Source organism: Caretta caretta, chromosome 8, assembly GCF_965140235.1.
Source record: "Caretta caretta isolate rCarCar2 chromosome 8, rCarCar1.hap1, whole genome shotgun sequence".
NCBI lineage: Eukaryota > Metazoa > Chordata > Testudines > Cheloniidae > Caretta > Caretta caretta.
In genome coordinates, this window is record NC_134213.1 from 38,919,582 (window position 1) to 38,932,943 (window position 13,362).

The following is a 13,362-nucleotide window of genomic DNA, read 5'->3' on the forward strand; positions in this document are numbered from 1 at the left end:
ACTTAGATTGCTGAAACTTTACTCGCTCAGGGGTGTGAAAAAACACTCCCCTCAGTGACGCAAGTTTCAGGGCTGTAAAGTGCCAGTGTAGACAGTGCACCAGTGCTAAAAACCATGCCCCCAGTGCTGGCAGCATTCCCCTCCTGGAGGTGGGTTTTTTATAGTGCTGAGAGAGCTCTCCCAGCACTATGCCGGGATTACACAAGCCATGTTAAAGAGCTGCCGGGACAGTGCTGCCAGGGCAATGCTTTAATGTTGCTAGTGAAGACTTGCCCAAAGCTAGCCTATTTTACCCATTTGTGCTGAATGCTTCAGCCACTTTCTTACTGGTACACTGTACCAGCCCACACCAGCTTACTTTCACCTCTGATTAAACGAATTCCTTTACGGCTGAGGATGTGAGGGAGATTCCCAAACCTGAGCCATTCTTTTTAGGTGACTAATCTGAGGAACTGTCCCAGATTGAGGTGTCATTAGAGGAGGTTTTGGAACAAACTGATAACTACTAACTGCAGTCTGTAACCTGTCATTTAAATCAGCTTCTGTACCAAATGACTGGAGGATAGCTAATGTGATGCCAATTTTTAAAAAGGGCTCCAGAGATGATCCTGGCAATTTTAGGTTGGTAAGCCTGACTTCAGTACCGGGAAAATTGGTTGAAACTATAGTAAAGAACAAAATTGTCAGACATAGATGAACATAATTTGTTGGAAAAGAGTCAACGTGGTTTTTGTAAAGGGAAATCGTGCCTCACCATCTACTAGAATTCTTAGAGAGGGTCAACAAGCATTTGAACAAGGGGGATCCAGTGGATATAGTGTACTTAGATTTTCAGAAAGCCTTTGACAAGGTCCCTCACCAAAGGCTCTTAAGCAAAGTAAGCCGTTATGGGATAAGAGGGAGGGTCCTCTCACAGATCGCTAACTGTCTAAAAGATAGGAAACACAGGGTAGGAACAAATGGTCAGTTTTCAGAATGGAGAGAGGTAAATCATAGAATCATAGAATATCAGGGTTGGAAGGGACCTCAGGAGGCCATCTAGTCCAACCCCCTGCTCAAAGCAGGACCGATCCCCAAGTGAATCATCCCAGCCAGGGCTTTGTCAAGCCTGACCTTAAAAACTTCTAAGGAAGGAGATTCCACCACCTCCCTAGGTAACACATTCCAGTGTTTCACCACCCTCCTAGTGAAAAAGTTTTTCCTAATATCCAACCTAAACCTCCCCCACTGCAACTTGAGACCATTACTCCTCGTTCTGTCATCTGCTACCACTGAGAACAGTCTAAATCTAACCTCTTTGGAACCCCCTTTCAGGTAGTTGAAAGCAGCTATCAAATCCCCACTCATTCTTCTCTTCTGCAGGCTAAACAATCCCAGCTCCCTCAGCCTCTCCTCATAAGTCATGTGTTCCAGTCCCCTAATCATTTTTGTTGCCCTCCGCTGGACTCTTTCCAATTTTCCCACATCCTTCTTGTAGTGTGGGGCCCAAAACTGGACACAGTACTCCAGATGAGGCCTCACCAATGTCGAATAGAGGGGAACGATCACGTCCCCCGATCTGCTGGCAATGCCCCTACTTATACAATCCAAAATGCCATTGGCCTTCTTGGCAACAAGGGCACACTGTTGACTTATATCCAGCTTCTCATCTACTGTAATCCCTATGTCCTTTTCTGCAGAACTGCTGCCTAGCCATTCGGTCCCTAGTCTGTAGCGGTGCATTGGATTCTTCCGTCCTAAGTGCAGGACTCTGCACTTGTCCTTGTTGAACCTCATCGGATTTCTTTTGACCCAATCCTCTAATTTGTCTAGGGCCCTCTGTATCCTATCCCTACTCTCCAGCTTATCTACCTCTCCTCCCAGTTTAGTGTCATCTGCAAACTTGCTGAGGATGCAATCCACACCATCCTCCAGATCATTAATGAAGATATTAAACAAAACTAGCCCCAGGACCGACCCTTGGGGCAATCCACTTGATACCGGCTGCCAACTAGACATGGAGCCATTGATCACTACCCATTGAGCCCGAAAATCTAGCCAGCTTTCTACCCACCTTATAGTGCATTCATCCAGCCCATACTTCTTTAACTTACTGGCAAGAATATAAAATGATGGGTTCTAAATTAGCTGTTACCATTCAAGAAAGATATCTTAAAGTCATTATGGATAGTTCTCTGAAAACATCCATTCAACATGCAGCGGCAGTCAAAAAAGTGAACAGAATTTTGGAAATCATTAAGAAAGAGCTAGATAATAAGACAGCAAATATCATATTGCCACTATATAAATCCATGGTACACCCATATCTTGAATACTGGATGATAACACCCAATCTCAAAAAAGATATATTAGAATTGGAAAAGGTTCAGAATTGAGCAACAAAATTATTAGGGGTATGGAACGGCTTTCGTATGAGCAGAGATTAATAAGACTGGGACTTTTCAGCTTGGAAAAGAGACGATTAAGGGGGGATATGATTGAGGTCTATAAAATCATGACTGGTGTAGAGAAAGTAAATAAGGAATTGTTATTTACTTCTTCTCATAACACAAGAACTAGAGGTCACCAAATGAAATTAATAGGCAGCAGGTTTAAAACAAACAAAATGGAGTATTTTTTTACACAACACACAGTCAGTCTCCCATATTCCATAGCTGCCTTGCAGTTCAGCAACACAAAAATGAAAGCTGCTCTGACAGTAGAGAAGTGAGTGGCAATCACTATTTGGAAGCTTGCAATGCCAGACAGTTACCAGTCATTGGTGAATCAATTTGGAGTAGGTAAATCAACTGTGGGAGCTGCTGTGCTCCAAGTGTACAGGGCCATTAATTGACTTCTGCTATGAAGTGTAGTGAGTCTGGGAAATGTGCAGGACATAGTGAATGGTTTTGATGCGATGGGGTTCCCTAATTGTAGTGGAGCAATAGATGGCACGCATATCCCCATATTGCCACCAGACCACCTTTCCACAGAGTACATAAACCAAAAGGGATACTTTTCAATGGTGTTGCAAGTGCTGGTGAATCACAAGGGGCGTTTCACCGACATCAGTGTAGGATGATTGGGAAAGGTTCATGACATGCAAATCTTTAGGAACTCAGGTCTGTTAAAAAAGCTGAAATCCTGGGGTTTTTTTTTTCAGACCACAAAATGAACATTGACAACGTTGAGATGCCTATAGTTTTCCTGGGGAATCCAGCCTACCCTTTGCTCCCATGGCTTATGAAGCCATACACTGGCCATCGGGACAGCCGTAATGACCAGTTCAACTATAGGCTCAGCAAGTGCACAATGGTGGTCGAATGTGCCTTTGGTCATCTAAAAGGGCACTGGAGAAGTTTACTAACAAGGTTGGACCTTTGTGAAGAGAACATCCCCATGGTTATAGCTGCGTGCTGTGTGCTCCATAATATCTGTGAAAAAAGGGGGGAAATTTTCTGCAGGTGTGGGCAGTTGAGACAGATTGCATGGTAGCCATTTTTGAGCAACCAGACACCAGGGCAATGAGAAGAGCACAGCAAAGGGCGCTAAATATCTGCGAGGCTTTGAAAAGCCATTTCATTAATGAGTCACAGTAATGTGAGCTGCTTGTCTGCACTGAGTTTTCCAAAACCTTCACCTGGCTTGTATCACTGTCCCTGTAAAGCCAACCCCCTGTCCAAGCCCACTGCTTCTACTCAATAAAGAACATTTATTTCTTAAATCCATTTACTTTATTTAACAAACATAAGTAAAGAGGGAGAACAAAAAAAAGGTAACTTTGGGCAAAAGGGATTGTAAAGTTGGAATGGGAGAAACGTTTTCAGCTGTGTAACGTAACACCACATTCTAGACCATCAAAGCTCTGTGAATGGGCACCTTCAGTTCCTTGTACCCTCCCCCTGAGTTAAGTGAAAGGGCTAATGGACTTTTTGTCCATGCCTCATGGAACACTTGGGGGAGGGTGATTCTGCACAGGCAATGCTGCCTGACTGTCCACCAGGGTCTTCAGAGGGACTCTACACTCCTGTTTCTGTTCTGGCAGTTCAACCAGACACCTTAACATGTCTGCTTGGTCCCTCATAATCCAAAGCATCTCATCCTGTGCTGCACACTCTTGCTCACGGGAAGCTTTCCATGTCCATGTCTAACTTCTCAGACAGTGAAATCCTCCATGGTCTCACCTCTGTGTCAGCGCTCCCGGAGGCATGCATTATCTCAGTGAACGTGTCCTCCCATGTTCTCTTTCTCCTCCTTCTAATCGGTGAAAGTCTGCTTTCAGGTGTTGATGGCATGCTGAAGGACACATTTCCAGTGGTCAGTCATAAGAAAAAATAACGGAGCCATTGTACCTGAATAATATGTTTCCATAGCAAGGCCCTTTTCAGAAAAAACAAACAAACCAACGTTATTACACTAGGTGCAAGCCATAACATAATCAGAATCTGTAACCGTTCACTGCACCATTTTGCTGCTCCAGTCATGGCGAGTAGCGTCCCCTGCGCCCCCCCCCCCCGAGTCATGGGTGACCGCACTTTTAATGAAGTTTATGGCAGGCTTATGTTGGGAGCAGAGGTAGCTAGTCAAACAATGGCCCTTCCACATAGCACCATGGGAAGCTGTTTATGAATGGGGCGGAGGCAGGAAACATTTTCACTCCCAAATTGCAGAATCTCATATGTGGGGCCCCAGTCCCCTATTAGCCACTTAAACTACTCGCTGACCCATGCCAAGAACAGTAAAGGCACATTAGTGGCTGCGTGGTTTGGTGATCCGGAATGTGGGAGGGTGGAGTGGGTCTACATGCTCTTTTTTTTCTTGTAAGAGCACTTTTAATGAGAAGTTTCCCCTAGGCAACCCTATATGATATCAGTCTCCTGAGGGTAACAGAGCTGGAAAGGAAGGAGATGCTGCAAGTGTCTGGCTATAAACCTGGTCCTTATGTTGTTATGCTGTGTACTGCAGTGATGACAACAGAATTAATTCAGGAGTTGCGTGGGAAAGTGTCCTACCATAGTGGAAGAAATAAGACTGCCCTGCCCAGAAACCTTCTGCAAAGGATTGCAGAGTACCTTCACGAAAGTTTCCTAAAGATATCCATGGAGGATTCCTGGGCTATCCCAGTCCACATAAACATTATTTTCCAGGGGCCACCCTGTGCATAGGTGGAGCGGCCTCTTGTAAACACAGAACCACAGCACCTCGCTTTTTCTTCACAGTAAACATGTAATATCACCAAATGTGCGTGCCCACTAAAGTTTAACTAGACTTTGATTGTAACTGTATACTCACCAGAGGTGCCTTCCCCGGCATCGTGGTCAGCCACCATGATGTCCTGCAACCCACAGGACTCCAGGGTTAAAAATATTTCCTGGCTCTTGGGGAGAATGGATCCACCACTCACCTGTCTCCCATTCTCCTCCTCTTACTCATCCACCATATCGTCCTCCTTGTTGTCCCTAGACTCACACACCTGTGGGATGTCCATGTTGCTTTTGGGAGTACTGGTAGGGTTACTCCCAAGAATCGCATGCAGCCCATTGCAGAACCGGCATGTGTGGGCTTCAGCACCAGAATGCCTGTTCGCCTCCCTTGACTTCTGGTACACTTGGCAAAGTTCTTTTATTTTCATATGGCACTGCTGTGTGTCCCTTGTGTAGCCCTTCTCCCTCATTCCACATCTTTGCATAGATGTCAGCATTTCTTCTGCTGGATTGGAGCTCTGCCTGCACAGACTCTTCTCCCCACACAGCGATGAGATCCATCACCTCCTGTGCAGACCAGGCTGGAGCATGTTTGGGGTGTGTAGTCTTCATGATCAGCTGTGCTCAAACTGGCATGCTCCCAATTCTGATCAAACCAGAAATGGGAAATCAAAAATTCCCAGGGCATTAGCAGGGATGGGGCTGTTTCCTTTGTACCTGGCGGCAGTGCAGTAGAGTTGAGAACGATCTCTAGAGTGGTCACAGATGAGCATTGTGGGACACCACCTGGAGGCCAATTAAGTTGAATTACACAATACTGCATCTTCACTGCCTTGCAGTCGACCCATGAAAATCAAATTAAGTGCTACACCTCTGGCAGAGGTGGATTGCAGAAGTTGACATTAGAAGTAACTTAGGTTGGCATAAAGGACCTGGTAGTGTAGACACATACATTAACAGGTCAACTTAAGGTGGCTTTCTTGACCTAACTCCGTAGTGTAGACCAGGCCTCAGCTAAAATGAAAGCAAAAGGGATGGGACTTCAAATACAGTGGGACAGGCACAGGCTGGGGACTCAGACCGCAAGTACTGTTTTCCCAATACTTTATTCTCTTTGCTTTGCCGAGTGCTCTCTGAACAGACTTGATTCCTGAGGAAATTGCAAAAGGCTCCTTGTGGGGAATCTCAAGTATTTGAGACTGAATGTCAGAGAGCTGCCTCAGAGAAAGCTCTGTGTTCTTGCTATGGCTAAAAAGCAATACTTCGTTGTCAATGTAGAAAATGGAAACTTGTATGTAAATGACAGAATAGACCGAGGGGGAACAAGCGGGAAATCTCCAGTCTGTTTTGTAAAACTGGAAAGTGTAATTGAAAACCCTTTGAAAGTTTCCCATGTGAATGTTGAAATCCGGGACTTAAATGGTAATGCACCGCAGTTCAAAGGAAGTAACGCTGATCTAGAAATGATTAATGAACATTGCCGGGTGCCGAATTTCCACTGGATTCTGCACAGAATCTGATGTTGGGAAGAATTAATTACAGAATTACCAGCTCAGCCCAAACCAACGTTTCTCCCTAGCAGTGAAGGGTAGACAGGATGGCAGTAACTACTCAGAACTATTCCTAGAGAAACACTTGGGTGGGGAATGGCAAGTAACTCATCACTTGATCCTGACGGCTGTGGAAGTGGGAGATCCAGTCAGAACCTGGACTGCTCAAATTAGGATTAATTTGACGCCAATGAGAATCCCCCGGTATTCACTGAACAGATCTACGAAGTCAGCCTGAGAGAAAATCTATCAGAATAATTCTTTGTACTGCAGGTGAAAGCCAGGAATAATGAGGAAGGTCTTAACGCACGATTCACATTGAGGATCATACATTCAGCATCATACCAGAAAATGGTCCGCAAATGTTTACTCGGGATCCCAAAAACGGTAAAACTACAACTAAAGGAATTTGGGACTTCGAAGAGCAGAATAATACATCTTCGGAGCGGAAGCCAAAGACGGAGGGAAATAGCTGCCCACAGCAAGGTAGAAGTGGATATTGTTAATCGGAAGGACAACGCCCCCCAGCTGATATCTGCATCAGTGTCCAGCCCACTTCTCGAAGACTGTCTCCCTTGGACAGTGGTAGCTCTGATCTGCTTATCCGTCTGAGATGCAGGAGAAGATGGCAAGGTTAAATGGCATATAAAGGGTAACTCTCTGTTTCAGATAATATCCTTTCCTAACAATTATTATAAAATGGTCATGGAGAACACTCAGGCGGAGTATAATATTACAGTTATAGCCAGAGACAAAGACACCCCCATCTCCACACAGAAAACCATCCTGTGTTTTGATAATTACTTCAAAAAGTATATTGTTTTGCTTTGTGTGTTCAGTTTTAAAATATACCTTAATTAGGACACGATTATATACAGTGCTGAAAAAGTAAGCTGGCACATAGGGAAACAGACACCACTTTATTTATTTGAGCAGTTGTAATTATTAGTTGAGACTCTGAGCGCCGCTGCTCACCACTCGGGGAGAGAGACGCAACGAGAAATGGAGCAGACAGACCAGTGTTTTACAGCACAGAACAGAGATTAAATCATCTTCAAACGGCAGCATCGCTGAATAAATCCTCTGCACTCGGCTTGGATTATAAACCCAACAGAAGAAAGCCTGTCTCCGAACTCTGCGTGCTGGTTTAATCTCAGACGTCTCTTTAGAGAGTTGGAAATGGCGAATGTACACATGCTGCTGGAAAACAAAGGACGAGTCCTGTTCTGCCTCATATTAGTTAATGTTTGGGAGGCAGTTTCTGGACAGATTCGCTATTCGATTCCGGAGGAAATGCAGAAAGGCTCTTCCGTGGGGAATATCGCAAAGGATCTGGGGCTGGCTATAACGGGGCTCTCAGACCCTGAAGTCCGCATTGTTGGCAGAGGTAGGACTCAGTATTTTACTTTGAATATTAAAAGCGGCCATTTATACCCCACGGAAAGAGTAGACAGAGAGCAGATCTGTGGCCAGAAGCAAACGTGTCTGCTAAATTTTGAAATTATAGTAGAGGACAAAATGAAGGTTTTCGGAGTTGAAGTTGAAATCACAGATATTAATGACAACGAGCCCCGCTTCCAGGAAGATGAATTGGAATTTAGAATCAGTGAGTTAGCCGCTGTGGGAACCCGATATTCTCTTGAGGGGGCGCAGGATCCAGATTTGGGAACCAATTCTGTGCAGGGCTATTATCTCAGCAGTAACAAACACTTCTCTCTGGATGTGCAAACGGGAGCTGATGGGGACAAATATGTCGAACTGGTGCTGGAAAAGTCTCTAGACCGGGAAGAACAAGATGTTCACGATCTAATCCTCACAGCCACTGACGGGGGAGATCCAGTCAGGTCCGGCATTGCGGAAATCCGCGTTATGGTCCTTGACGCAAATGACAATGCACCAGTTTTCAGTCAGCCTGTCTATAAAGTGAGTGTTTTGGAAAATGTGCCCGTCGGGTCTCTGCTGCTGACAGTAAACGCCACAGATCCGGACGAAGCGATAAATTCGGAGGTCACATATTCACTCCGGAAGATGAAAGACAAAGCGTCCCAGATATTCCAGGTGGATTCTAAAACGGGGGAAATATCAACTGTGGGAAACCTGGATTATGAGGAAGCTGCATCATATGAAATGGAGGTTCAAGCAAAGGACGTTGGAGACCTCTCGGCCAGGTCTAAAGTTCTGATAGCTGTTATTGATATCAATGATAATGCTCCTGAAATTACAGTCACGTCTGTAATCAAGTCAGTAAGTGAAGACAGCCCTCCAGGGACTGTGATCGCTCTAATACATTTACACGATCGAGATTCAGGGGAGAATGGAGAGGTCACGTGCTCCATACCCAGAAACATCCCATTCAGGTTACAGAAATCATTTGACAATTATTACAGCTTGGTGAGTGACAGAGCATTGGACCGGGAGAGGGTCTCCGATTACAATGTAACTATCACAGCCACAGACCGAGGGACTCCTCTTTTATCCTCAACAACAACTATTTTAGTACAGCTTTCAGACATAAATGACAACGCTCCTATTTTCAGCCAGACATCCTACACTTTGTACATCACGGAGAACAATCCCAGAGGAACTTCCGTTTGTTCCCTGAAAGCGAATGATCCTGACTCGGGGGAGAACGCCAGAGTCACTTACTCCATTACTGGAACTCAGATCCAGAAAGCTCCGCTCCCCTCCTCCATCTCCATTAACTCCGAGACTGGGGCTGTCTACGCTCTGCGCTCCTTCGATTACGAACAGTTCCGGGAGATTCGGTTCCAAGTGCAGGCTCAGGATGGGGGTTCCCCACCTCTCAGCAGTAATGTCTCCGTCACTCTCTTTATACTGGATCAGAATGACAACAGCCCGCACATCTTACACCCCTCCTTTCCCACCGATGGCTCCACGGGAGTGGAGTTGGCCCCTCGCTCCTCCGAGCCGGGTTACCTGGTCACTAAGGTGGTGGCGGTGGATGCAGACTCCGGGCAGAACGCCTGGCTCTCCTACCAGCTGCTGAGGGCTACAGAGCCGGGGCTCTTCTCTGTGGGACTCCACAGCGGCGAGATCAGGACAGCGCGCTCCTTTGTAGACAAAGATGCGCTCAAGCAAAGTCTGGTGGTTTTAGTGAAGGACAACGGGCAGCCCCCTCTCTCTGCCACGGCCACTGTCACGGTGGTGGTGGCTGATAGCATCCCCGAAATCCTCTCCGATTTAAGCAGCCTCTCAGCTCCTGCAGACCCCCAGTCCAGCCTCACCTTGTATTTGGTGATCGCTGTGGCTTCCGTTTCCTGCTTGTTCTTTACCTTTATCCTAGTGTTACTGGCCCTGAGACTCCGCAGGTGGCGAAACTCGCAGCTGTTTGACTCCTCGAGTGTGAGTTTCAGTGGAGTTCCCGTCTCGCAGTTTGTGGGGATCGATGGAGTCAGAGCTTTTCTTCATTCCTACTCACATGAGGTTTCTCTAACCACGGACTCCAGAAAGAGCCAGTGTATCCAGTCAGCATTAAACTATTCAAATAGGCCGATTGATGAGAAAAAGGAAGGTCTCTTAATTGCAGAAAATTTGAGGAATAATGAGGGGAATGATGCGCTTGGTCCGGTAAGTTTTCTTTACTTGCTTTTTTAAATGTTTTGACGCGTAATTATATAGTTTTATTCAGTGGATACTGGAAGCAGCTCTTGTGCAGAGCAAACATTCGGGGGAACCCTGCTTGTCTCTCTTCCTGCGATCTTGGTTCAGAACCTGTAAACAGTCGGAGAAGGCAGGATTAGGATAAAATCGTCTATACTCATGCATTAATAGGAGATGAAACTATCTGTTGTTGTTATTCAAGTGTGACAGACTCTAGTTCACATTTTTAAACCGAATTTAGTAGGGCATGAGCCGAAGAAAAATAAATTATTATACCTTTCTAGAATGGGTTTTATCAAGAATTCACCGGAACTGCTTCGGAATCTCTATATTTCTAACACCGAATACTCTCCTTAAGGAAGGCTTCCATAAGGAACCTGTTCACGTTTTTAAGTTTTGTATTACAGTGTTTGTGAGAATAAAATAAAATATCCTTCGATATAGTGAAGATTGTATATTCTGTGTAAGATACATTTGTCTTTTTAGTGCACAATTAGAATAGAAGAGGGGAAAATATCTTGAAAGCCAACTTTGAAAAATATAATTGCATAAGAAATTACTTAGGACAATTACATTTATTTTACATTATTTATTTAGTTTCGTGCCCAGACTTGCAGTTTCGTTTAAGGACATAAACAATTACACCCATTTTCTCATAATTTGGCTCGTTTATGTTAAGTGACGTTACATCTGGTGAGAATAAAAATATTGGTAGTAGGAAAAGAGGAGTACGTGGGAGACCTGGTTAGCATCAGTGCTTCACTCCCTGCCTTACAATGGCAAAGACACTATGTAGTCTCAAGGTCCTGCAAGACTTCTCAATACGTCTAGTTTTCCAGATAGCAGTGGACGCTAAAAACACTTTCTTGCCACCTATGGCTAGCCCGATTGCTGCATCCAACAGGTAGTACCAAGACTTAGCCACAGTGATGCATGCATTTGTAACCTCCAGGATCAACTGCTGCAATTCTCTATATTTAAGAACAAAGTGCCATTTAAAAAGATAAGACTAGTTAACACAGGTACTCTAACATATTTAAGCAATTCAGATCAACCTGAACCCATCATCCCAATGACATACTGGATGCCTATTCAATGCCAAATCAAATTCATAGTACTTGTACTCACTTTCAAGGCTCTCTGTAGGATAAACTTAAGTTAGAGGAACCCTTTCAGTTTCACTCACTCTGGCCATAGTTATTCATAACAATAAAATTAACCAGTAATTGTGACTATCTCCACACACAGAAAATACAGGCTCCAAAATGGGGGAGTGGGGGAGAGGGCAGAGTTTTGTAACAACTGACTCATGGCTAGAGAACTCATTCTGGAGAGGTAAGGGAAAGCACTGTGGTGCTGTATGGAATATGGAAGACACTTTATGATACTGATACCAATATTATAAAATTGCAAGGAATGTGACCAGATAGGCCATGTAAAGTGTCTGTGAAAATGTTATGATTTGCCAGGTAGGATGATCTTGTTTATATGGAGTGATAGCTCAGTGGTTTGAACATTGGCCTGATAAACCCAGGGTTGTGAGTTCAATCCTTAAGGGGGCCAATTAGGGATCTGGGGCAAAAATTGAGGATTGGTCCTGCTTTGAGCAGGGGGTTGGACTAGATGACCTCCTAAGGTCCCTTCCAACCCTGAGATTCTATGAGATGTTTGTATCACCTTTGTACTGTGAGTTATAGATATGTATGGTATATCTGTATTTCAAAACTTGTCCTGCGTTTCTGAGTGACAGATAGAATGGGATCAGCACTAAGCCTGCTTGGTGGCCCATCAAGGGACATCAGCTGTACAATGAACCCATTGAAAGAAGGCAGGGGCTACACCTTATGAGTCAACAAGAAATGTAGGGCATGCCTGTGGACAGAGAACTCTAGGGTTTTTTCCATGCCATGTGCTGTGAAGCTTGTGTTTGGGACAAAGGAAATACTAGCCACATAGCAAAAGAATATGAAAGGCAGCTGCATCTTCTCCATTTTGTCTTCATTCCTGCTTCTTACCTCTGGAATAACTTTTTCTACAAATAAAGCTCTGAACAGAGGACTGAATGACCTATCCAAGCTGTGGATGTATTCCAGAGGAACTTTCAAGCCAGAAAACTCACCAATACTGCTAAGAATCTGATATATGGACTTTGAAGTCTCTGTATGTATCTGAGTGCTTTTTTATCATTTAACAACTCTCTTCTTGTTCTTTGGGGTTTTTTTTACAATAAACCTTTAGTTTTAGACACTAAAGACTGGCTGGCAGCGTGATATTTTGGGTATGATCCAAAATAATATTGACCTGGTAAGGTGGCTGACCCTTTGGGGTCAGAAGAACATTTTGTATACTGAGCAGATTTTGTAAATAACTTCTCACTGTACTGGACCTTTGTGCTGATTGGGAGCCAGGAAACTGAAATACAATAAAGGGGGCTGTGTGGTTTCTCTTTTTAGTTTCTTGATAACTAGTGTGGGGGATCAGAAGCATAGAATCATATGCTTGAATCATAGAATCAAACCAGCATCGTTTGTGACTGGTTGGTGAATTTAACTTCAGTGTTGCCCACCAGTTTTGGGAGTATCTGCTCTCCCTTTTGCAGCCTGCCCTGCCCTTGGCATTTTCAGTGAGGGCTTTCCCAGGCACACCAGGTCACAAGCACAACCCTATTTCTTGAAATAATGAATGCAAAACCCATCTTCTCTCTCCAGAATATACAAACTTCACAAGATCTAAGAATAAGTATTTTATTCTCAAAGTGATACCAGAATTAAAACATAAACATAATCCCCATGTCTTCCATCAGGGCTCTGGCTCTTGGGAGGAAAATGCAATAATAATAAAAATACAATTACACTTTATTTTGAAGCAAACAACTTTGATAAAGGATAAAGAAAGTGCTACTGTAAACTATAGAGATATCCGTGGGTGTTTGGACAAACCTTTTAAAATCTAATTAAGGCTAGAACAGACTGGATTGAGAATAATTTTTAAACATTTATATTAAATGT

The 13,362-nt window shown here is 44.2% G+C and overlaps 1 protein-coding gene across 10 annotated transcripts in view; it reads left to right on the plus strand.

Annotated features, from left to right (window-relative positions):
- The window catches only part of LOC125641569 (protocadherin gamma-C5), a 426,447-nt gene that overhangs the window by 164,637 nt on the left and 248,448 nt on the right, over nucleotides 1-13,362 (plus strand). The window contains exon 1 of one of the 10 annotated variants that reach the window (XM_048861730.2): nucleotides 7,734-10,321. The exons of the other annotated variants lie outside the window; for them this stretch is intronic. Coding sequence (XP_048717687.1) covers nucleotides 7,913-10,321 — 2,409 coding nt within the window. The 5' untranslated portion in view covers nucleotides 7,734-7,912. Of the gene's footprint in view, nucleotides 1-7,733; nucleotides 10,322-13,362 lie in introns of those variants that run through there. 10 annotated transcript variants of the gene reach the window in all.